The sequence below is a fragment of the Aquarana catesbeiana genome, linkage group LG10 (assembly GCF_042186555.1).
Source record: "Aquarana catesbeiana isolate 2022-GZ linkage group LG10, ASM4218655v1, whole genome shotgun sequence".
Taxonomy (NCBI): Eukaryota; Metazoa; Chordata; class Amphibia; order Anura; family Ranidae; genus Aquarana; species Aquarana catesbeiana.
The window spans coordinates 18,410,083-18,434,787 of record NC_133333.1 but is presented as its reverse complement, the minus strand read 5'-3'; the positions used below and the strand labels follow the sequence as shown (position 1 = coordinate 18,434,787).

Genomic DNA, 24,705 nt, shown 5'->3' with positions numbered 1-24,705 from the left:
AGGTTTAGAATGTCAAAAAACATAGATCTAGCTAGTGACTTGTTACTCTGATCATCCAAGATAACATAGAGCTTGACTGCTTTGTCTCTGCGTCCTTTTGTATAAACTCTCACAAGACAGATTTTAAAGCAGGATCTGCCACCTGTACTTCCTTTGCAAACTTCAGTAAACTGTGAAGTGATTGCTATTGGGTCTGTACTAGAGTCTTTGGTCTCCCCGCCTTTATCCTTGTCCCTATGAACAGGTGGGAAAGTTCTTGGAGTAGGCCTTGGGTGTAGAGCTGTGTTGTGCTCTGTGCTGTCACGTTCTGTACATTTGACACTGACCTTAGGCCCCTTTCACACTGAGGCGTTTTCAGGTATTTTAGCGCTAAAATTACCGCCTAAATACTGCAAGAAAATTGCCCCCCATGTATCTCAGTGTAACCTTTCACACTGAGGCGTTGTGCTGGCTGTGCGTTGGAAAAAATCCTACAAACAGCTTTTTTGGAGCATCTTTGGGGCGCATAAAATAGCGCTGTAAAAACGTCTATCCCAATTGAAATGAATAGGAAACGCTGTAAAACCGCGGTAATACCGCTTTAAAACCGCCCAGAAACTGTGGGGAAGATCACATGACCGCATGGTCACATGGTCACATGGTCAGGTTTGCTGAAGCTAACGCTTAAAAAACGCTATAAAAACGCGATTAAAACGCATGGGCGTTAGCGCAATTTTTACCGATAACGCGGTAAAAACGCGGCAAAAATGCGGTAATAATGCTCATCGTTTTTACCGCGGTTTTGCAACGCCCCAGTGTGAAAGTAGCCTAACAGTCCTTGGTGAAATGTGTGGACGAAGAGCAGCACTTGTAACAGATGTTGTTCTCTTTGAGGAAAGCTTTACGATCCTTGATGGTCTTTGTCCTGAAGGCTCTGCATTTCAGAAGAGGATGTGGCATCTTATGTAGAGGGCAGAACTTAGTAGTGTCGCTGTCTTGATCCTCTGGCTGAGACTCTACAAATCTATGGAAAGAAATGTTAGTTTTGTGCACTGCTACTGGAGCTCTGAGTTGTTTAGGGCCAGAAGAAGTGGTATAAGACATTGGAAAAATGAAGCTTTTTCCAATTCCTGCTTGTCTGTCTACAAAGTCCACAAACTCACTAAAGGGTGGAAAAGGCACATTGTGTTTTCGTTTGTAGTTACAGCCATGAGTAATCCATCTTTCGTGTAACTCATAAGGAAGTTTTTGTGCTAAGGAGTTTATACCTCTAGCAGAATCAAGATAAGAAAGGCCAGGTAAGTCTCCTTCTGCTTTAGCAACTTGTAACTCCATACAAAGGTCACTGAATTCTCTGAGTCTTTGGTAACCTCTGTTAGGTATTTTTGGGAAGTCTTCTATTCTTTTAAACAGTGTACTCTCTATAGCCTCTGGTGAGCCATAACATCTATCCAGTCTGTTCAAGATGTTTGCAAGGCCTATCTCAGGGTGGTTTATGTTAATGTCTCTGATCCTTTTGGCATGTTCAGCAGAATCATTGCCAAGCCACTTTATGCGGAGTTCTATCTGTTCCCCGCAGGATAGATCTAGACCTTAAATGACACTCTGGAAAGCGGATTGCCAGGCCCTGCAGTGTTGAGGGCGATCACTAAATTTGACAAGTCCTTGGGTAACTAACTCTCTTTTGGCCAGGAACTTGGCAAAGTCTACAGTAGCCTGATTGGCATTGGGGTAGGCTGCTGATGTATTGTGTTGCAGTGTAAAGGCATACCTGGTCTCTTCTTTCGGCGCACTTGCATAAGGTTAGCAGTTCGTACCTGTTCGTTGCATACACTTTTGGAGTGAAGACTGGTGTTTAATGCTTGTATGAAGGCTGGGTACCTTGTGGAGTAGAAGGTTTGGTTGGAACTGGAATGTCTGGAACTTTGTCAGATTTTTCTTGCTTGTAGCACTGGGTTCCCAGGTCATCTTGTTGCTGCTTTATTTGATGTGACTCACTGACGTTATGTTTGATTTCTTGTTGTGGGATGCTGCTTGGGTCCCAGTGCTGGTAGACATAATCTGATGTGCATTGCGAAGAATCTTGTTGGTCTTCCTCTAGACCCGGTATGCTGCTGCCTACTCTTGGCTCATCATAGATGGCTGCTTCTAAAGCTTCTGCTTCTGCAATGGCAGCGGCAGTGTCTCGTTCCACTGCTAGCTTCTCCATGTTAGCTTCTAAGATGGCTTGCTGCAATTTCAGAGATGCTTCCTGCTGGGCTAGCTCTTCCTCCAGGCGTACTCTTTCCCTCTCTCTCTCTTGCTCCAGGTGTACTCTTTCTTTCTCTCTCTCTTGCTCCAGGCGCACTCTTTCTGCATCAAGGTGGGCCTTTTCTTTTTTCATCTGCAACTCTTAGTCTGCGAAAGTGGCCCTGGCTCTTGCTGCTTCAGCTTTTAAACGGGCGATAGCTGCTGCATTTGCGACAGATGACCTAGATGAGCTTGCTCGTGAACGTGTTTTGTAAGAAGATGTCCCACTGTGAGACATGGTTGTGGGGAAGAAGCTGTCTTGCTGTATAGAGACCATTCTAGTATTGATACTGTTTGACAGAGCACGTCTCTGTGTAGCGTGGCTGCTTGCTTCACCTGCCGCAGGCCTGTAACTTTAAGGCTTCTGACTGTATGGATACTGCGTAGCCCCGGGCTGTACAGACTTCCGAAGTCGGTTTATCTTCCCTTCAGAGGTCAGCTTAAAAATGTCACTGTTCTGTCTCTGGGACAGCTAGTTAAACCTTCTTATCCCAATAACTGTAGATACCATATTTCTTTGATCCCAGTTTTATTAGAACAAGCCAGGTGAAACTACAAAAAAACAGAAATAGACCTCAATAAGTATAATATTGCATACAATACAGCATACATTGCATAAACAACGATATACAGCACAAGATGAGATAATAAGAACTTTTTAAGTTCTCTAAGGGGTGATGACGATAGATAGAGAAATACATGTGTTGTTTCCTGAATGTCTTCTCATGGAATGGTGGCTGTTTCACTTCCTGTTAAGATTCTACCCAGAATTCCCTGCTTGCTGACAACTTCCTATTTACACATACAACAATTAACAGAACTGCAGCAATACCAAAAAGGAATGCTAGATGGAGCCTGTACACCACATATGATTGTCTTAAGTAAATTACACATTTTGCATGTAAATTTAACAACACAGGTACAAATAAGGTACAAATAATCAGCAAGACATCTGATGGACAGAACAGGCCCGCCAAACACACAGGAAGAAGAGGAAGAGGAGGATTGTGTCAGCATGGGCGTGGAGGATAACACTCAGCAGCAGTCTTCAAGGGATGGTTTTCATTCCACAGAAACCCAAGGAGTTGTACGTGGCTGGGAGGAGGTTGTTACGGATGATGTGATCCTTAGTGACCCAGGGGACTCAGAATCAAATGCTTCTGCAAACTTACGCTGCATGGCCTCCCTGATTCTGCAAAAGCCTGCAAAAGGATCCTAGGACTCATGGTATCAAGGAGAGGGATCATTACTGGCTGGCAACTCTTCTTGATCCACGTTACAAGGGTAAGGTTGCAGAACTCATCCTGCCTTCGCAGAGGATGAAACATCTTCAGGAGGCCATGAAGAAAGGTTTGTGCAATGCATTTCCAGACCCTAGGAGATTACCATTTCCTGGTGCTGGATAACGTGTTGCTGATGCTTCATTCACTCAGAGGAAGAGCGGTGGAGAAGGTGGTCAGCTGACCGATGCCTTTGGACAATTTTTCAGTCCTCAGCGCCAAGGTCTGATTGGTTCAAGCAACCATCGCCAGCATCTGCATTACATGGTGCAGGCATATCTAGGGGCAAGAGCAGACTTTGAGACCTTTCCAACAGACCATCTGCTGGGTTACTGGGTCTTGAGGATGGACCACTGGCCAGAACTTGCTCAATATGCAATTGAGCTACTGGCCTGTCCTGCATCCAGCGTTCTTTCTGAACACACATTCAGTGCTGGTAGGGGGTTTGTAACGGATCATAGAGTGCACCTGTCCACAGACTCCATTGATAGGCTCACATTCATAAAAATGAATCAGTCTTGGATCAGCAGCAGCTATCAAGTCCCTGATGCTGATGTAACTGATTGATTTGTATATGGATGTGGGATCCCTTGAAGACTGCCTATGCTAAGTGACTATCTTATTCCTCCTCAATCTTGATGATGCCAGCTTCCAACAATATTTTTGGTTTAGGGCACCACCACCACTGCCTAAAGCCCAATTTTTAAGCCCCTGTTTAACAAGGGCATGTAATTACAATTTTTGATCAAATATTTCACAGCAGGGCCCGTTCCTGTGCCCAACCAGAGTATCTGTGACGGGTTACAGTGTTGTGGCACCACCACCACCAAAGGCCCAATTTTTCTGTCCCTGTTTAACAGTGGCATGTGTAACACCGCCCCGAGTACGAAAGGGGTTAAAGTCGTTTAGGACATTCCATACCCAAACACAAAGGCAGCTACCGAACACTTCAATCAGCTGAACAAGGAACCCATACAAATAATTTTCCCCCAAGTACGAGACAAGGATCTGTCTTGAGGTTCAAGCAGAAAAAACAGACTCTTTATTTTAGCACATGTTATACAGATCCCACTTCAAAACACTTCCCCCCACCCTTGGAAAACAGGGCGGGTTAAACTGTCCAATGACAATGGACACACAGGTCAGGTGTGTTTAACTTCTCATCAGTAAACAGTCTTAGCAGGGGGGCTGCTGGAAGAATCCCCCCTCCCTCTTTCCTCACAGCAAGACACTTAGACATCCCATAATAGTTGAGGCAGACAGCCACAATAGACAATAGAATACAGTCACACCCCAACCCATCACATCAAATATAACACAACATAATGAGAAAGCACACATTATATATACATATATACAGCATTGAGTCTGACAAGCACAGATCATAGTGGGGTTCTCATTCACCCTGTGCCCCTATTAGTGACTCCCATCACAATGGCATATCCAGGATCCCCAGAGTCTGTGTGTCTTGGGGGACTTGGACCTAAATCTAATGTAACGCCACCTCAAGGGTCCCCAGGCATACAGCTCACAACGAGCACTGTTCCCCCAAATGCCAGGGCCCATAATCGCACGGGGACTTCCCTGTGGCATGTCCCGTGACGTCAGAGGGGGCGGGGTCACCCACCCTCCGTTATTTAAGAACTGTCAGAAGAGGAGAAGCGTCACACAGCGGGAGCCTCCCATCCAATTGTGGATGCGGATCGGCCCGAGGAAAGAAGATGAAGTGAAGACGGCGCCGCTGAGGAAGATGCCGGAGGAGAAGACCGGATGAAGAACCAGAAGAACAAGAAGAACCAGAAGAACAAGAACCAGAAGAAGAAGAAGATGGAGGAAGAAACTGAAGGAAGATAGTAAATAGAAGAAAGAAGATAGATGAAAGAAGATAGAAAATAGAAGAAAGAAGAAGCATTTAAAAAAAGGAATTGTCAAAAACTGTCTCTTGTCATTTTTAACATCTTTGACATTTTTTTGTGAAATGGTAGGGGTACTTTTGTACCCCCTTACCATTTCACACAGGGGGGAGGGCCGGGATCTGGGGGTCCCCTTGTTAAAGGGGGCTTCAAGATTCCGATAAGCCCCCTGCCTGCAGACCCCCACAACCACCGGGCAAGGGTTGTGGGGATGAGGCCCTTGTCCCCATCAACATGGGGACAAGGTGTTTTGGGGGGCTACCCCCAAAGCACCCTCCCAATGTTGAGGGCATGTGGTCTGGTACGGTTCAGGAGGGGGGCGCTCTCTCGTCCCCTCCTCTTTTCCTGCGGCCTGCCAGGTTGCGTGCTCGGATAAGGGTCTGGTATGGATTTTTGGGGGTACCATTTTTTTTTTTTTTTGACGCGGGGTTCCCCTTAAAATCCATACCAGACCTGAAGGGTCTGGTATAGATTTTGAGGGGGACCCCATGCCAATTTTTTTTTTAATTTTGTGCGGGGTTCCCCTTAATATCCATACCAGACCTGAAGGGCCTGGTATGGAATTTAGGGGGACCCCCCACGTAATTTTTTTTTAAAAATTTTGGTACGGGGTTCCCCTGTGGGGAATTCCCATGCCGTTTTTATCAATGAACTTTTATGTGTATTGTCGGGCCGGCAATTCAGTATAGCCGCGAGTAGTTTTTAAATGACTTTTTTTCCTTTGAAATGTCATTTTGCTATCAGACTGTTCTAAACACGGGAAACATGCGCCACTTTACAGGCATACTATAGACACCCCCGGATACGAAATTTAAAGGGATATTACACTTTTATTGTTTGACTTTAAGCATTATTAAAATCACTAAAAACCCATTTACGGGGTTCCCTGTGGTTGGTACCGGACCAGGCAAGCTACTCTACCTGCAGTGTTGTTGTTTGAGTGAAGTGGTTGTAAATATCCAGCAGATGACAAGTGCATGTGACCTCATAAGTTTAAGGAGTCAATTTTTTTTGGTAAGCAAATGGTATGTGCTTTGTTTTGGTGATGGTACACTGAAGTCCGAGCAAATAGTTTGCAGTAGATCTGCACAAGTTTATCACAGCACAGTTTTGTTGGATTTTTTTTTTGTGTGACATGTATGTTTTATGCTTATTATTTATTGTACCAGCACTTTGGAATGTACATATATTAACTATTCTTGATATCTATCACACTATAGTATTTTATTGTGGTACACACTTATATGATGGATGTTCTTTTCCTTTTCTTTCATTTCCCCAGTGACAGCCTGCCAGAATAGCTAGGATCTGTGAGAGCAGCTCCGTATTATACTGTACCCTTCTGCCCCCCGTACTGTCCACTTACCCCACTATACTGTACCCTCCTGCCCCTGTACTGTGTCCACTTACCCTCCCCCTGTACTGTGCCCTCCTGCTCCCCCCTGTATCGTACTCTCCTGCCCCCTGTACTATGTCCACTTACAATCCCCCTGTACTGTGCCCTCCTGCTCCCCCTGTACTGTACCATCCTGCCCCCTGTACTATGTCCACTTACAATCCCCCTGTACTGTGCCCTCCTGCTCCCCCCCTGTACTGTACTCTCCTGCCCCTGTACTATGTCCACTTAACCTCCCCCTGTACTGTCCCTCCTACTCCCCCCTGTACTGTACCATACTGCCCCCTGTACTATGTCCACTTACCCTCCCCCCTGTACTATGTTCACTTACCCTCCCCCTGTACTGTGCTCTCCTGCTTCCCCCTGTACTGTACCCTTCTGCCCCCTGTACTGTGTCCACTTACCTTCCCCCTGTACTGTGCCCTCCTGCCCCCTATACTCTGTCCACTTACCCTCCCCTTGACTGTGCCCTCCTGCTCCCCCCCTGTACTGTACTCTCCTGCCCTTGTACTACCCTGTTTCCCCAAAAATAAGCCCTAGCGTGATTGTCGGTGATGGCTGCAATATAAGCCCTACCCCCTAAATAAGCCCTAGTTAAAGTCCTTGTAGGTCTTATTTTCAGGGTAGGGCTTATTTTCTGAGAAACATGGTAGTGCTTATTTGGGGGGTAGGGCTTATATTGCAGCCATCACTGACAATCATGCTAGGTCTTATTTTCGGGGAAACAGGGTATGGCCACTTACCCTCCCCCTGTACTGTGCCCTCCTGCTTCCCCCTGTACTGTACTCTCCTGCCCCCTGTACTATGTCCACTTACCCTCCCCTTGTACTGTGCCCTCCTGCTTCCCCCTGTACTGTACTCTCCTGCCCCCTGTACTATGTCCACTTACCCTCCCCTTGTACTGTGCCCTCCTGCTTCCCCCTGTACTGTACTCTCCTGCCCCCTGTACTGTGTCCACTTACCCTCCCCCTGTACTGTGCCCCCCTTTCCCCTGTACTGTGCCTATTTACCCTCCCCCTGTACCCTCCTTATACAGTTCATTTTTATCGCTTGAATTATTTTTCCTATTATGGGCGTTAGTGGGGCCTCATGTCTAAGTTTTGCCTAAGGCCTCACAAAGCCTAGAGCCACCTCTGGATCCAGTTGCTACAGTATCTGAGCAGAGCCACTTTTAGAAATCATGGGGACCCGTAAGCCTACCTGACAGCCCCCCTCCCCCCATGAAAATATTAAAATGATATCTTCACTAATAATACATTAAAATCATTATTAGTGGACACAAACATTCCGTCATACATAAAAAACATAAATTCTGTCTGGAATCCAAAATTCTCCCCAAACAATATTGCACATATTCCCCCAACTCTCAGTTCAAATCCCCCCTCCCAGCACGAATCTTTGCCCCCAACCCCAGCTCAAATCCCATCCCAATTCCCTTCTTAGCACAAATTCCGCACCCCCAAAAAAAAAAAAAAAATCGACCCATTAGCACATATCTTCTTTCTTCCCAAACTTTCTATCCTAGCACAAATCTTCTCCTCCAAATCCCTCATGTCAGCACAAATCCCTCCTATTAGCCCCTAATCCCTCACCCCCTCCTGGCACAAAATCCCCCCCACCTCCTCTCCAATTTTCTTTCTCCAATCCCCCTCCTAGGACAAATTCCCACAAATCCTCCCTCCTAGCATATCCCTCTCTTCCTTCCTCCCACCCAAATCCCCCACCCCCTCCTACCCTGTTTCCCCAAAAATATGACCTAGTGTGATTGTCGGTGGTGGCTGCAATATAAGCCCTACCCTCCAAATAAGCCCTAGTTAAAGTCCTTGTAGGTCTTATTTTCAGGGTAGGGCTTATTTTCGGGGAAACAGGGTAGGGCTTATTTGGGGGGTAGGGCTTATATTGCAGCCATCACTGACAATCACACTAGGTCTTATTTTCGGGGAAACAGGGTAGCACAAACGTTCCTCCCTTCTGACTTAAACCCCCCTGCCAACCCTCCTCCTAGCACAAACACCCCCCTCATTCTTCCTTCTAGCACATATCCCCCTTCCTCAAATCTCCATTACACTTCCCAGCACAGATATTCACCCATCCCCCTCCCCCAACTTACATGGGGGAGCCAGTGCAAAGTCAGGAGGAGATGCGCTGTGTTGTGCCCTTGCCTCATGTCAGTAGAGTGCTCATCTATACATTACATGAGACAGGATCGCTCTTAGATAGCATTGGACTACACACACACACCGCCCCTATCTCATCCAAAGGCTGCTCATCTCCCAGCAGCAGAAAATAAGGATAGGGGGAGGTGTGTGTCTGTGTACAGCATACCTTTCAACCATCCCGGATTCGCCGAGACCGTCCCGGGATTTGATGTAAGTCCCGGCATTCCAGCGAATCAAAGCAATGTCCCAGAGTGGAGCCCAATGCCTGGACAAGTCACGGCACTTGGCTCCTTTGACTTCTCTGACAGGGGTGCACTGGCACTGGCACCAGCAGGGATTTTCTTCAGCCGGCACTGCTCACTTTTTCCTGCCAAAGGCGGCACCTTCATAAGCCAGGTGTGGGCAGGACAACCACACCCGGCTCAAGGTTGGTGCGGGCAAGGTGAGCAGCGAGGGCGGCAGGGTATGAATGGCCCTGGAGGGAGAAGAGCTCTGAGGACCTCCCAGGACCGGAGAACAGGCTGACCGGAGCCGGGGGAAGGAGTGGGAGATGTAGGCAGCCAGGGACAGCTGTATCTCACAGCAAACAGATCCTCTGGAAGGAGCAGAGCACCTCCGTAACCTCCTGTCCTCACCCAGCTACAAGAAAGGGTCCTGCCCACTGCTAGCATGGAAGGTACTGTACCAGGCATCACACATCTTCCCACAGACAGGTTTTGTTTAACCACTCCACTTACGCCCCTCACACTGGCAAGAGTTTGGCCACACACATTTTGCCGATACGCGTGCCACAAGTCGTCCCTTACCTCAAGTGTCTCTTATTCAAAAGTTCAAAAGTTGGGAGGTATGGTACAGTCCAATGCAATCTAAGAGTGATCCTGTCTCATGTACTGTATAGATGAGCGCTCTTCTGATACGAGGCGACAACACAACACAGCACATCTCCTCCTGGCTGTTTATTCTCTGCCTCTTCTTCTCTCAGTGCTCCAGCCTCCCGTCTCCTTGTCCCGGTCCTAAGTGCAGGCTGGGGTGGTCGGGGGAAGGCGCTCAGTGGGCGTCGGCCAGACACAACATCCAAGGGAGGCCTGGGGGGGAGAACTAAAATCTGGCAAAGCCCACCCCAGCACCCCCCTAAATTCGGCCATGTGTGTCTCTCACCCATCAGCTGAAAGCCGACGGGAGGGAGAGGCGGAGAAACCATCTTTCAGGTGCTGCAGAGAGCAACCACGGGTATTGTTCTGTCATTGTTTGATTCTCTGCTCCACCGATCCTCCTGCTGTCCGGGCCCCCCCTGTGTACCCGGGCCCCCTACAGGAGGTACCCCCCTATCAGCGGCCCTATATATGAGGACTACATATGAGGACTACAAAACATCTCCCTCTATGTCAAGGAGAAGAGGAGATATAGAGGTGTTCTGTAGTCCCATTCTAGAATGACAACAGTGCTCCTCCAGCACATCTTACTTTTATTAATCTGTGTATGTTTGTATTATATTTCAACAGCAACATCTACGAGCGAAGTATCAAATGGTGTGCAATGCAAAACATGTGAATCTTCAAGCTCCAGCACCTGTGAGGCTTACACCACCATGACCTGCACCGGACAAGAGGCCCAGTGTGTGAGCTATGCATGGACATTCACATATGGTAATTTCATACACGTTTGATAACACGTTACATATTGCAGTTTCATGATGCAAATGTGTCTTGTCCTAGTATATTGACCTCAGACATCACTCAGCCCCTACTTTCCCATGTGACAGTGTTGGTGCTTGGTGATTGGCCCAGTGCTGTCACATAGAGGTGGGCAGAGAGTCCTGAACCTTGTGTAAGCTCCAACCAGAATTAACTTCAAGCTTACACAGGACCACAGGAGGACTTGGCCGTTGAGCGTTTCCTAGCCAGAACAAATGATATACACTATGGGGTTGATTTACTAAAGGCAAATAGGCTGTGCACTTTGTAAAGTGCAGTTGCCCTCAGCAAGTGCAGTTGCTCCAGAACTTAGTAAATGAGGTAAAGATTCCCTTTGCAAAGAGTACCCAATCATATGCAAGGAAAATTTAAAAAAATGCATTTTTGCTTGCACTTGATTGGATGATGAAAGTCAGCAGAACTTCTGCTCATTTAAAAAGCTCTGGAGCGTTTGCTCCTGCAGAGTGCATCTGCCCTTTGCAAAGTGCACAGTCTATTTGCCTTTAGTAAATTAACCCCAGTATTACCAAAAGTATTGGGACGCCTGCCTTTACACGCACATGAATTTAAATGGCATCCCAGTCTTAGTCCGTAGGGTTCAATATTGAGTTGGCCCACCCTTTGCAGCTATAACAGCTTCAACTCTTCTGGGAAGGCCGTCCACAAGGTTCAGGAGTGTGTCTATGGGAATGTTTGGTCAGGTGCTGATGTTAGATGAGAAGGCCTGGCTCGCAGTCTCCGCTCTAATTCATCCCAAAGGTGTTCTATCGGGTTGAGGTCAGGACTCTGTGCAGGTTGGGTAAGTTCCTCCACCCCAAACTTGCTCATCCATGTCTTCATGGACCTTGCTTTGTGCACTGGTCCAAATCATTTGGTGGAGGTGGGATTATGGTGTGTGGTTGCTCTTCAGGAGTGGGGCTTGGCCCCTTAGTTCCAGTGAAAGGAACTCTTAAGGCATCAGCATACCAAGATATTTTGGACAATTTTTGGGGACAGCCCCTTCCTGTTTCAACACCAGTGCACAAAGTAAGGTCCATAAAGACATGGATAAGTGAGTTTGGGGTGGAGGAACTTGACTGGCCTGCACAGAGTCCTTACCTCAACCCAATAGAACACCTTTGAGATGAATAGAGCGGAGACTGTGAGCCAGGCCTTCTCGTCTAACATCAGTGCCTGACCTCACAAATTTGCTTCTGGAAGAATGGTCAAACCTTCTCATAGACACACTCCTAAACCTTGTGGACAGCCTTCCCAGAAGAATTGAAGCTGATATAGCGGCAAAGGGTGGGCCAACTCAATATTGAACCCTACGAATAAAAACTAGAATGCCATTAAAGTTCATGTGCATGTAAAGGCAGGCGTCCCAATACTTTTGACAATATAGTGTGTATTCGGCTCGTCTCTAGCTGTTACAGCCTCCACTCCTTCTAGGAAGATTTTCCACATAATTTTGGAGTGTGTGACAGTGGTATTTTTGTGCCCATTCAGACAAAAGAGCATTTGTGAGGTCAGGTACAGATGTTGGATGGGAAGACCTGGCTCGCTATCAATGTTCCAACTCATCCCAAAGCTGTTCAATAGTGATGAGGTCAGGACTCTGTGCAGGACACACCAAACCCATCAAATCATGTCTTTATGGAGCTGGGTGCAGTGGTGTATTTTGGTTTTGTGCTGCCCTAGGCAAAACTAAATTTGTGTGTCCCCCATCTGAATTTGTCTAACCCCAGCTGCAGTATACCGTTCTTGCCTCAGGGTCTGATGTAGAAGCTGCAGCCATTCACAAAGAACAGCTGTGGCCTCCTCATCAGACTCTGAGATGTGGTTCGTCCAAGTGCCACATATGTAGTCAATGGAGCAGAGTCAGAGAATGAGGCAGCACTGATATGCGGCACTGATAGGCTACACTGGGGAAATGATTGTTGAGTAGCTGTGATTGGACACAGCTGATCACGTGGTAAAGAGCCACTGTGATTGGCTGTTTTTCCCTGACATGTGATCTGCTGTGTCCAAAGCAGCGGACGGGCACGGTTCTGTGAGGGCATCAATGGACGCCAGTGGGGGCCGCCCCCCTAATCCAAGCGCCTGAGCCCTAATCTCCATGCAGGGTGCCGGACGCATGGATTTCAATGGGGTTTTCTTAAGCACATGATTAGAGCCTGAGGCTTTAATTGGCTTCCAAAAGGGTGGGTTCGGGCCTAAGGGCACTGTACCCTGAGCCCACCCACTTGTGTGACATTGGCGAATTAATATCCACGAATGTCTTACTGCTTCTTCTCCCATCCGGGAGTCCTAAGACCCAATTGGCCGGGAGGGGGAGCGACCGCCGGGACTCAGGAGGAGATGCAGGGGGGAAGCCGTCTAAGCCGCGACCTGGTAAGTGTGGGGCTGGTGGTTGATGGGTGAGTGAAGCGGCGATCGAACGGGCGATCAACCGATCAAGAGAAGGAGGGTGGGGGGATTGATGGGTAAGGTTTGTTTGCCGCACCCCCCCCAAAGAAATTGAGCATCAGCTGCCACTGTTGGATGCCCTCCAGAACTGGATAACTGTACTGTGGCTGTCATTTGGCTATAGTGTGGTCACCTGGGGGGGTGGCGCCGCCCCCCTAAAGAAATGCCGCCCGAGGCAAGCGCTGTGTTTGCCTAACGGCAGATAAGCCCCTGGCTGGGTGTATAGACATACTATAGGCATGGTCCACTGCTGTCACCACCAACAAACCCACCCTGAGAAATGCCATGCAGCCATCGTTGGAGTGTATATAGATGGGAAGCGGTTGCAGGAGATCAGCAACACAGATATCACAAATGTTCAAATAATGAAGTAAAAAACATTTTATTTTAATTAAAGTCAATTGTATAGGATACGCTTCAACAAAACTGATGTCATTCATCTTAGAGTTACATGTATTTTAATGAAAGTCAGGAGTTAAATGTCACTTGTGTTAAAATTCTCTTCCTGCAGGAAGCACCCCTTCTACTTCAATGATTCGAGGATGTGGTACTAAATCCCTGTGTGATGCTCAAATCATTTCCTCTACTATGCATTATATGACTCTTGTGAATACCTTTACTTGTGAATACACCATCAATCCCAGCGCTACTACTCTGAGCACTACTACTCTGAGCACCACTACTCCACGCACTACTACTCCGCGCAATGGAGGAAACAGCATTACTGCTCCGAGCAACGGGGGAGTCATTTTCCTGCTCTTTTCCACACTCCCCCCCATCCTTATCCTCCACCAGTTTAATTAGGATCCCTAAACATCTCGGGACGCCTGCTTGTGAAGACAAGAACGCCCATTGGAGGATGAATTCAGGGGAACAATAAATGTATATTGCTAGGACTAAAAGTTCAAAGTCAAACTCGCATTAAATATCTTGTTCATGTATGACGTGTTCTGTATGGATTTAACAATGCATAACATTGATTTTTCTCTCCGGAAGGATGCGCCATCGTTGTTCAGGAATGTTTAACTTTAAGCAGAAATTTTGACCTTACTTACATATTCACATGCTTGTGCTTTCCTATAGTTGTTATTACAATAAATATTAAGATTTACAGACTAGTCACTAGAGGGAACTCTGTATTCAATCTGGCCTAGACCAGGCCTTTTCTGGAACTTTTTGTTCACAAGTTTAAATTTGTATTTTTTGCTAGAAAATTACTTAGAACCTACAAACATTAAATATATATATATATATAATTTTTTATTTTTTATTTTTTTTTGTCCGAGATCCTAGAGAATAAAATGGCTATCATTGCAATGTTTTATGTCACATCCACGCAGAGGTCTTTCAAATGCAATTTTTTGGGAAATAATACACTTTTTGAATTTAAAGTGGGGGTCCACCCACACCGCCAAAAAAAATAAATATTAAAAGCCAGCAGCTACAAATACTGCAGCTGCTGACTTTTAATACATGGCCACTTACCTGTCCCAGGGTCCAGCGATGTCGGCAGGGGACGCCGAGAACCCGCTCGGTTCTCGGCAGCTGCCGCCGCCATCCTAGGTGAGGGAATCAGGAAGTGAAGCGGCTTCACTTCCCGGTTCCCTACTGCACATGCGTGAGTCGTGAGCGCGTGAGTCGCGCTACGCGTCCCAAGTGGTCCCCGCTCTCTCCTGGGACCTGTGTGTTCCCAGCAGACAGCGCAGTGGGGACGGGAAGAGGCGTAGACTCCCATGGGAGTCTATGCCGGAAGTGGGTGCAAATACCTGTCTTAGACAGGTATCTGCACCCCCCTCCCCCCTGAAAGGTGCCAAATGTGACACCGGAGGGGGGGAGGGTTCCGAAAAGCGGAAGTTCCATTTTTGTGTGGAACTCCGCTTTAAAATAAACAAATCAGTAATGTTAGCCCGATTTTTTTGTATAATGTGAAAGATGATGATATGCCGAATTAATAGAGACCTAACATGTCATGCTTTAAAATTGTGCACGCTTGTGGAATGGCGACAACCTACAGTACTTGTTATATAGAAAAGAACTTGTGCACTGCTATGCAAATATACCTTATACTGTCAGATATTAATAAAGTGAACAAAGAACAGCTGCTACCATTCAATAAGTGATCTCACACTCATAAATAATAAATATACAAAATATTGGTGAGCTTATTCAATGTAAAACTGTAAAGCATTAATACTTGGTACTTAAAAATCTCTATAGGCGACACTTTCACATTTTTTACAGGTTACCAGTTTAGAGTTACAGAAAAGGTCGAGTACTAGAATTATTGCTCTTGCTCTAACGATCGTGGCGATGCATCACATGTGTGGTTTGAACGGCGTTTACATATGTGGACACGATTTACTTCTGCGTTCACTTCTGTGCACAAGAATGGAGAGGTGGGGCGCTTTACATTTTTTTCTTATTTATTTTACTTATTATTCTTTATTTTTACACTGTCCCTTTAATTTAATTTAATTTTTTATCACATTTATTTCTATTTTAAGGACTGTAAACATCCCTTGTAATACAAATAAGTATGACAGGTCCTCTTTATTGAGAGATCTATGGTCGGTCCTTTTCTGGAACTTTTTGTTCAAATTAGTATTTTTTGCTAGGAAATTATTTAGAGCCCCCAAACATTATATATATATGAGGTCAGGTGTGAATCCATTAACAAATGTCCAGAAAATTAAAAAAAAAAAAAAAATATATAAAAAATATAATAATCAAAAATAATGTATTCAAATCATGATCCATGTACAATAAACCTAATTTTAATGATCTAATGATCTAAAAATAAATGCAGGTCAAAGTCCGAGTTTAAACCTTTAGGTTGTAAAGAATTAATTTTAAAAAAATTGGAAGTACAATGGAAAAATAGATTGGATACTTTACAACCTAGTTTAGACAACTTAGTTTAAACTCGCACTTTGACATGCATTTATTTTTATAGATCATTAAAATTAGGTTTATTGTATATGGATCATGATTTGAATGCATTATTTTTGATTATTATATTTTTTATATATTTTTTTTAATTTTATTTTTTTCTGGACATTTCTTAATGGATTTGTATGTTTTAATACTAGGATAAATGGAACTTTTTCTGTGTGATTGGAGTGTGATTACATCTCGTTGAGCCGTCTCTCTGGAGTTTAGGATGAAAATAATTCTGATAATTTGTATTGATTAATTGATGCCTAATGGATTTCTGGTGTGAAATGTAACAATATAAAATGAAGTGAGAATAATGTCAGTATACATCTTGTTCCCATCTGAAGAAGAGCGTAAGCTTTGTAGCCCGAAACTGTTATTTGGAACGACATGAAAAGTATGTCATTTATTACATGTGAAATTAATACATTTTAAGTGCAGCAATCCCTGGACTTTTTCTTTTATTTATATATATATATATATATATATATATATATATATATATATATATATATATATATATATATACACTTTAGCAGAGACCCTAGAGAAAAAAATGGCGATTGGTGCAATGTTTTACGTCACACACTATTTGCTCAGTGGTCTTTCAAATGCAATTTTTTGGGATAACATTTTGAATAAAAAAAAAAAAAATCAGTAAAGTTAGCCCAAAGTTTTTATATAATGTGAAAGATGATGTTACACCGAGTAAATAGATACATGTAAACATAACATGTCATGCTTTAAAATTGCGCACACTCGTGGAATGGCGACAAACGACGGTACTTAAAAATCTCTATAGGTGACGCTTACATTTGTTTTTAATAGGTTACCTGTTTAGAGTTATGCCGTGTACATACGGGCGGACTTTTCGGCATCAAAGGTCCGGCGGTCTTTCCAACAGACTTTCGACGGAGTTACGACGGACTTTCTAACAAACGGACTTGCCTACACACGATCACACCAAAGTCCGACGGATTCGAGCGTAATGACGTACGACCGGACTAAAATAAGGAAGTTTATGGCCAGTAGCCAATAGCTGCCAAAGTTGCTTTCAAGTCACACCCATCCAAAGTTGCATCAAAGTCCCAATGGAAATTGCACAACTGGGTTCACACTAGAGAATGCAGCGGCTCACAGCAGGAGTCTGGTGCGCCTCCATTCACTGTTTCAGGTCCGATTTCAGCCTGAATTTTTGGACCCGGTTGCCCTTCTCTGCATTTCTCCAGTTCATCCTTTTTGAGATATTCCAGTCTTACTAATGATTTGTACAGGGGGGCAAAATGATATCTCTCTCTCTGGAGTCCATACCTCTCTTAATACAAGAAAGGACTTTGCTCGCTTTGGAAACCGCAGCTTGACAGTGCATGTGTCACGTACCTGAAGGGAGACTGAAATTACTATGTCGGCCTCTCTTGTATCTACAGTCCAGGTCCCGCTGAGAATGGAACAGAAGGAGCCAAGGAACAGGAGGCACATGTGCGCCTGCAGATGGTGACCTGGAATCCTGTAGCAGGAAGTCGCAGCTGGCCGCAGGACTGTGGTTGCAGAGCAGGAAGTCGCATCTGGTCGCAGGACTGTAGTTGCAAGCACTCGGTTAGTTGTGCTGGGCCGAGCTGGGCACCAGGGCAGGGTCACAGGAATAGCCGGGTTCGTCAACAGGCGGGCAGCAGGTTACCGGAACATCAGGTAGAAGCAGATCAGATGGGGAGCCGGGTTCATCAACAGGCGGGCAGCAAGGTACCGGAACATCAGGCAGAGACAGGTCAGATGGGAAGCCGGGATCAGGAACCAGAGATCAGGTTAAGCAGAGTTCAGAGCCAGGTAAACAGGAGCCAAGGTCAGCAACGGAATCAGGCAGAATAACACAGGTTTCAGAGTAACAGGACACAGCTGAAGACCAGTCAGCACCGATCAGTTGCTGGGGCCTCCTTTAAATAGGCTGACTGGCACCAACTGGCGCTAAGGCACGCTCCTGCACGTGCATTTCGGGCGCCGCGCATGCGCACAAGCGCGAACGGGCATCTGTGGTCTCCCGGTGCACGCGCATGGGCACCAGCGCGTGCCAGGCGATTTCTGCTGGTTCCTTTATATGGTCTCTCGTGCACGCGCATGCACACCAGCGCGCGCCAGACGATTTCTGCTGGTTTCCTTACAGCATGCTATTATTAAGATTATGATCTACCAGAACACCCAGATCCTTCTCCACCATGGATTCCCCCGTTGTACTCCCCCTAGTATGTATGATGCATATTCTTAGCCCCCAAGTGCATAACTTTACTATTATCAACATTAAACCTCATTTTCCACATAGTTGCCCAATGAAACAGAGCATTGAGGTCGGCTTGTAAGTTGGAGACATCCTGTAAGGACGTTATTCCACTATGCACTGAAATTGTGATTTTAATCCCAGACCCTATATCATTTATAAGGTTATTAAAAAGTAAGGGTCCCAACACTGAACCTTGGGGTACACCACTGATAAACTTTCAGAGTGACATGGACATTCATTGTACTGTTCATTTAAGCACAAGAGAATCCATTTTGTTCTCTCTGTTCAAATGTGTTCTGTAACCTTCACCTAACACACAGACACTTCTCCTACTAAACGCTCTCTACTCCCCCCTCCCTTTCCAAGGTTTTACTTTTGCAATTGTTCTATTCGCTAGTTTTTAATAATATATTTCTATTTGTTAGCTTATAATAACATCTCACACCACCCCTTTCTTATCTATGTATAAAATAACATGTAATAAACTTTTTCACCGAACGGACATTTTAAACACAGTGATTGAGTCCTGTGAATCTGTTCCTGCAGCTGCAGTATTAACTTTGTTTTAGAGTCCCAATCAGAAATCAGTCATATCAAGAGTAAGAATCATTAACCACTACTCTCTGAATTCTGTCTTTTATCCAGTTTTCTATCCATTTACAAACTGATCTTTCCAAGCCTGTAGACTTTACCTTACACATGAGCAATGTGTGGGGAACTGTGTCAAATGCTTTGGCAAAATCCAAGTATACCACGTCCACAGCCACCCCTCTGTCCAAGGTTTTACTTACCTCTTCATAAAAAGAAATCAGGTTTGTCTGACAACTTCTGACTTTCATAAACCCATGCTATCTGTTGCTTAAAATATGTTTTTCCATCAAGAACTCATCTATGTGGTCTTTTATTAAAGTGGAAGTCCACCCTAACATCTAAATTCTCCCCTGCAATCATTAATATGAGCTCAGTTCAGTCTTACACCTCAAAATTAAAAAAATCCTACCTTATATATAATACCTTTATTTTGCAGCATCCAGTGCCGTCAAATGACTTCAATTCTACTTCCTGAGCCTAAAAGCATCCAGTGGGTGTGGTTACTGAAAGCTAGTGACATCACTTCCAGGGAGGGGCACTGTTCCTGTGTAGCCAGTGGGAGTATACAGAATGGGAGGAGCTGATCATAGGTCCCGCCCAGTGTTCTCTCATTGTACATCCTAATTCATGACAAAATGAACAAATAAAAAGTCCCATCTACGCCCCATCCACACGGGGGGAGGTGCAGTGCACATATACAGTATAGCTGTGCACAGGAGAAGGGAGCTGGACACAGAGTGGAACTGTCAGTGAAGCTGGAAGTGCTCTGGGGTCTCAGCTCACAGTCTACAATGATCATAGTACAGGCAACCACACTAGGGCTCCGTTTCCACTAGTGCAACTTGTTATGCGACTTTGGACACATAAAGCCACAGCCCATTGATTTCAATGACACCCATTCCCATCTTTGCAACTTTAAAAATCAGCGACTTTGAAAAGCTACCTACACTACTTTGATGCGACTTGTGATGAGACTTTGATCCAGAGTGTGTGAAGTTGCATCAAAGTCGCACTCTAGCCTTGGGCTACGTTTCCATTGGTGCAACTCCAAAGCTGTGCGACTTTGAGTGCAGCTTTGATCCAATTTTACACTCTGGATCAAAATTGCATCAAAAGGTTGCATCAAAGTAGTGCAAGCCCCTTCTAAAAGTCGCTGATTTTCAAAGGTGCAAAGATGGGAACGTGTGCCATTGAAATCAATGGGCTGTGACTTGTGATGCGACTTTATGTGTCCAAAGTCACATGACAAGTCGCACTAGTGGAAACTGAGTCTTAAACTCATTACTCAGATGTAGCTCCCTCAGCTGGGCATGTGCCACACCATGCACACAGTGCCCATCACAGTGCCATGCAGAAACAACCACATGGTTGTACACTGTAGAAAATCTGCAGCATGTTGCATTGTAATCTATCTTACAGTTTCTAACAAACAGAATATACTTCCAATGCCTGCCCTCCCCCTCTCTCAGGAGAAACTGCTGGCCAAAACAAGGCTATGAAGACAGGAGGAGATCTGTGAAGCATTGGAGGGATGTGGGCGGATCTGGGCAGGTCTAGGCATGTCTGTCTAAAAAGGAGAGGCGAGATGGGGGCGAGGCAGGGCTAGGCAAGACAGGGGCTGTTAGAATGAACAGTAGGAATGCCTGTGTAGGAGAGAAGGACAACGTTTTCAGGAAGTGAGAGGCCCCCATGCAGAATTCAGAAATAAGGAAGTAAGGTTGTCCATGAAGAACAGGAAATAGCTGATTGTCTGGCTTTGATTAGACTTTCTAAGCTTGGTAATCAGCTATACAGAAAATGAATAATGTCAAAGATAAAGATATTTTACATAGAATTAACAGAAAATTTTTCATTTTTTGACTGGACTTCCACTTTAAACTCTCCAGTATCTTCCCGACTATCGAAGTTAAACTAACAGGTCTATAGTTACTTGGTAAAGACTTTGATCCCTTTTTAAATATGGGCACCACATTGGCCCTACACCAATCCAGTGGTACTATTCCAGTCATTAACGAGTCCCTAAAAATTTTAATAATATGGCTTTGAAATGACAGAGCTCAATTATTTTAGAATCCGTGGTTGGATGCCACCTGGTCCTGGTGCTTTATCCACCTTGATTCTGTCTAAATATTTCTGGATCATATCACTTTTCAGCCATTGTGGATCATTTGGGGATGTGTCAATACCAGTAATCACCTTTAGTACCATAGAGGGATATTCTATTAAATTAAATCCATGTTTATTTGTCAGCACACGTCATCTCCTCAGTGGCATCGTGTATTTTGTATGTAGCATTTTAGATGTCACTTCCTCTTTAAAGCCTGTCTGCTGACGTCACACGGCATCCTCCAATCCCAGAAGCCGCCATTTTGGGGGGAAACGTGTCGGCTGGAGAACACGTGTGACGTCATCACAGCTGGTGGGATGGGTGACACATCGGCCAGTTCGTTTGCTCTGCTTGTGTCTTTGCATCTCATTGTAAGTGTATTTTTGTTTATTCTAATAAAACATTTTAGCCGATTCACACTATGAGGCTTCTCCCTGTTCATATTCCACATATGCTCCTGTGTTGAGCGGCGCTCATCAATAGAATGGGTTACTGTGAAGATACATTCATGTGGAGTCTTTTTGAATGTGGATCACTTTCGTGGAGTTTGATTACATGCTGTGTTTGATCTCTGTAATGGGAATCTCACATCTGGTAAGACGCCATCTGATCACATTTGATGAGCTCCTTTGTCAGCACTGAAGCACCTTTAAAGTGATTTTGATTGTGAAGCACTGAGCACTTTATCACAGTAATTTTTGTGATGGACTATTTTCAGTTTATTAAGATTTATTTGTATGGGGGGCAGGAGGCGGAGCCTAGCGGAGCAGACATGCATTGTTAGAGCTCCACACCGCTGAGGAGAGAAGAGAAGGACAAAGCGGAGCCTGCAGGCTCAAAAGGTATCCATTTGAACCTTTTTGCCCCAGGGAACAAACTGTGAAAGTTTGGGCAGGAAATATGGTACTGGGAGGAAACCGTGGCAGAAATAAAAATCACCTCACAAAGAGCTCACAGGCACTCACTGCAGCTGAAGCAGCTCCAGTCACCTCACAATATACAGCATCAGGGCGCTCTCACAGACAGAAAATGTCACAGCAAGACTCTCCATTTGAGTCAGATACAGAACAAATCCTCTCACAAACTTCTCCACAAGCCTCCTCAGCATCCTCAGTAATATTATTACAATTTGAAAAGATGCTTCATAAGGCTTTAAAACAAACCTCAGACCAAATAACAAAAAGCCAAACCAAAGAAATAAGAGAGCTGGGAAACCGTACCGCAGCCTTAAAAATAAAAATGGATGAAATTGAAATTACAACCCAAGAAAATATAACAGAATTGGAACAATAAAAAAAAGAGAATTTAATACTTCAAACTAAGCTTGAAGATTACGAAAATAGAGCCAGACGTTCAAACTTGCGCATAAGGGGAATACCTGAAACTGTGACAGACCTGCAATCTACTATTACTGCTCTATTACAAGAACTAAAGCCAGATATCCCTATTGAACGTTTAGAACTGGACAGAGTACAAAGAGCCCTCACAGCCAAAAAGAAAGATGGACCCCCACGTGATATAATCACAAAATTTCATTATTACAGAACGAAAGAACAAATACTAATTGCTGCAAGAGAAAAAAAGGAACTTAATTTTCAAGGACACAATTATCAAATTTTTGCTGACCTATCCCAACTTACTATTACTAAAAGACGATCCATGAAACCCCAACTAATGGAACTGCAACGCCACAACATTATGTATCAATGGGGCTTCCCCTTTTCAGTCAGATTTAACTACCAAGGTACAATTTACAGAAGCAGATCAGCAGATGAACTACAACAAACCCTTTTAAAATTAAATCTGACAGAACCCACAAGCAGCAACACTCCCACACGCAGAAGAATGGCATCATCTTCACCTTCAGGCAGCACCCAGAAAATTTCAGAACAAAATGGGAATCATCATTCTCACAAAAGAGGCCGTTATGCCACACCATCCATGGACCAAGAAGATTCAATGGACTGACATCCTAATTCCTGATATCTCTTCATTTATTATACTAAGAGATGGTTCTCTATAAAAAACCTATATTTATAACTGAATGTAACTGCATTCTGATAGTCACACACTGTGTGGGATCATGTTACATTCCAGTTATATTTCTTATTACTTCTGATTCATATAGCCTTAGAATATATAAGTGAAATAAGGAAATTCTTGTTCAGTTATATATTATCAGGTAATAACAATAGATTTATTACTTTTTAGGACAAATATGTTCAATAATCCAGAAGTAATGGAAGCTTTTTCTTTCTTTTCTTAAAACAAATATATTATTACCTAACTAGTTCCTAGAATTATGTTTTTGTTTATTCTAATCTGAAGCAATACAACCTCAATTTTATGAGTTAACATATCTAAACAGTTACATATGAATAAAATATGTAATTGTTTACTCTAAAAGGGTTAAAATCCCAAAATAATTCAAACTATCTTCATCAATACCAAAGTTATTAACAGTACCTTTCTAACTGAATTATTTAGCCTAGGGCAAGACTAACCATATACAACCACCCTGGAATAAATAATTTCAACAAAAACTATATTCTGCACTCCAATTAATGAAACATCATTTTGATGTCTTTTGACATAGCACTTCTCTCCTGTAAGCGGAAGATCCGTGTACCCCCATTAGCCCTCCTCATTCTCCCAACCATATTATGTGGGAGTGTGACGAAGGCACTTATTCCCCTGAGAGAGATATTTATTCTCTTTCACGGGTAAATTGTGATTACTTGCAAAAAATAATTTATACAATGTATCATCTAATCTCATATGTTTTTTGTTTACTCTTTACTCCAGAATTCACTGGTTTCTTTTCTATCTATTCATCTCTTCAGTCCACACAGGTTGATCTGCGCAGTCAGCTCTGCATAACAAAAAGTAAGTCAAAACTATTTAATCTATTGCCATGGCACCACTGAATATACTTTCCCTGAATGTTCAGGGAATAAATGTCCCTCAAAAAAGGACCAAAGCCTTCCGTACTTTCCATAACAAGAAGGCTCACATAGTATGCCTCCAAGAAACACACTTCACCAAAGATTCTACTCCAAAATATATTTCTCCTTTTTATCAACAAATTTACACGGCTTCTACCTGTACCAAGCAAAGGGGAACTCTAATTGCATTTCACCGATCCACACCATTCACCTTATCATCAGAAATTAAAGACCCAGAAGGTAGATACCTGATACTCATGGGTTATATAATGGATACAGCAATCACGGTGATTTCCTACTACGCTCCTAACAAACAACCTACACCATTCCTCTCACATATATTACAAGTGATTAATACACACAAAATAGGAACAGTGAGGGATTCGAACCAGGTCCTCCTCCCATTTCTAGATAAATCACCTTTTACACCATCCAAAATAACCTCTAGATTACCTTTTTCTCAACTTCTTTCCAAATACAATCTGGTAGATTCGTGGAGAGAAAGTAACCCAATGAAAAAGAAATTCACTTATTTCTCGCACCCTCATCAAACCTTCACCAGAATAGATCATATTTTTCTAACAATAGGAATGATACCAGAAATTATTGCATCAGATATAATTCCGATTCCGTGGTCTGACCATAATGCAGTATACACTACTATAGCCTCAGCCATACCAAAAGCGCATGACCCAACG

The 24,705-nt window shown here is 44.2% G+C and overlaps 1 protein-coding gene across 2 annotated transcripts in view; it reads left to right on the top strand.

The window, feature by feature from the left end:
• Nucleotides 1-15,256, top strand: part of LOC141110418 (uncharacterized) — a 91,443-nt gene extending 76,187 nt beyond the window's left edge. For both annotated transcript variants that reach the window (XM_073601756.1, XM_073601758.1), the window contains 2 exons: nt 10,519-10,662; nt 13,670-15,256. In XM_073601756.1, the coding sequence (XP_073457857.1) occupies nt 10,519-10,662; nt 13,670-13,962 (437 nt within the window). In that variant the 3' untranslated portion in view covers nt 13,963-15,256. The remainder of the gene's footprint in view (nt 1-10,518; nt 10,663-13,669) is intronic.
• Nucleotides 15,257-24,705: the final 9,449 nt, after the last annotated feature.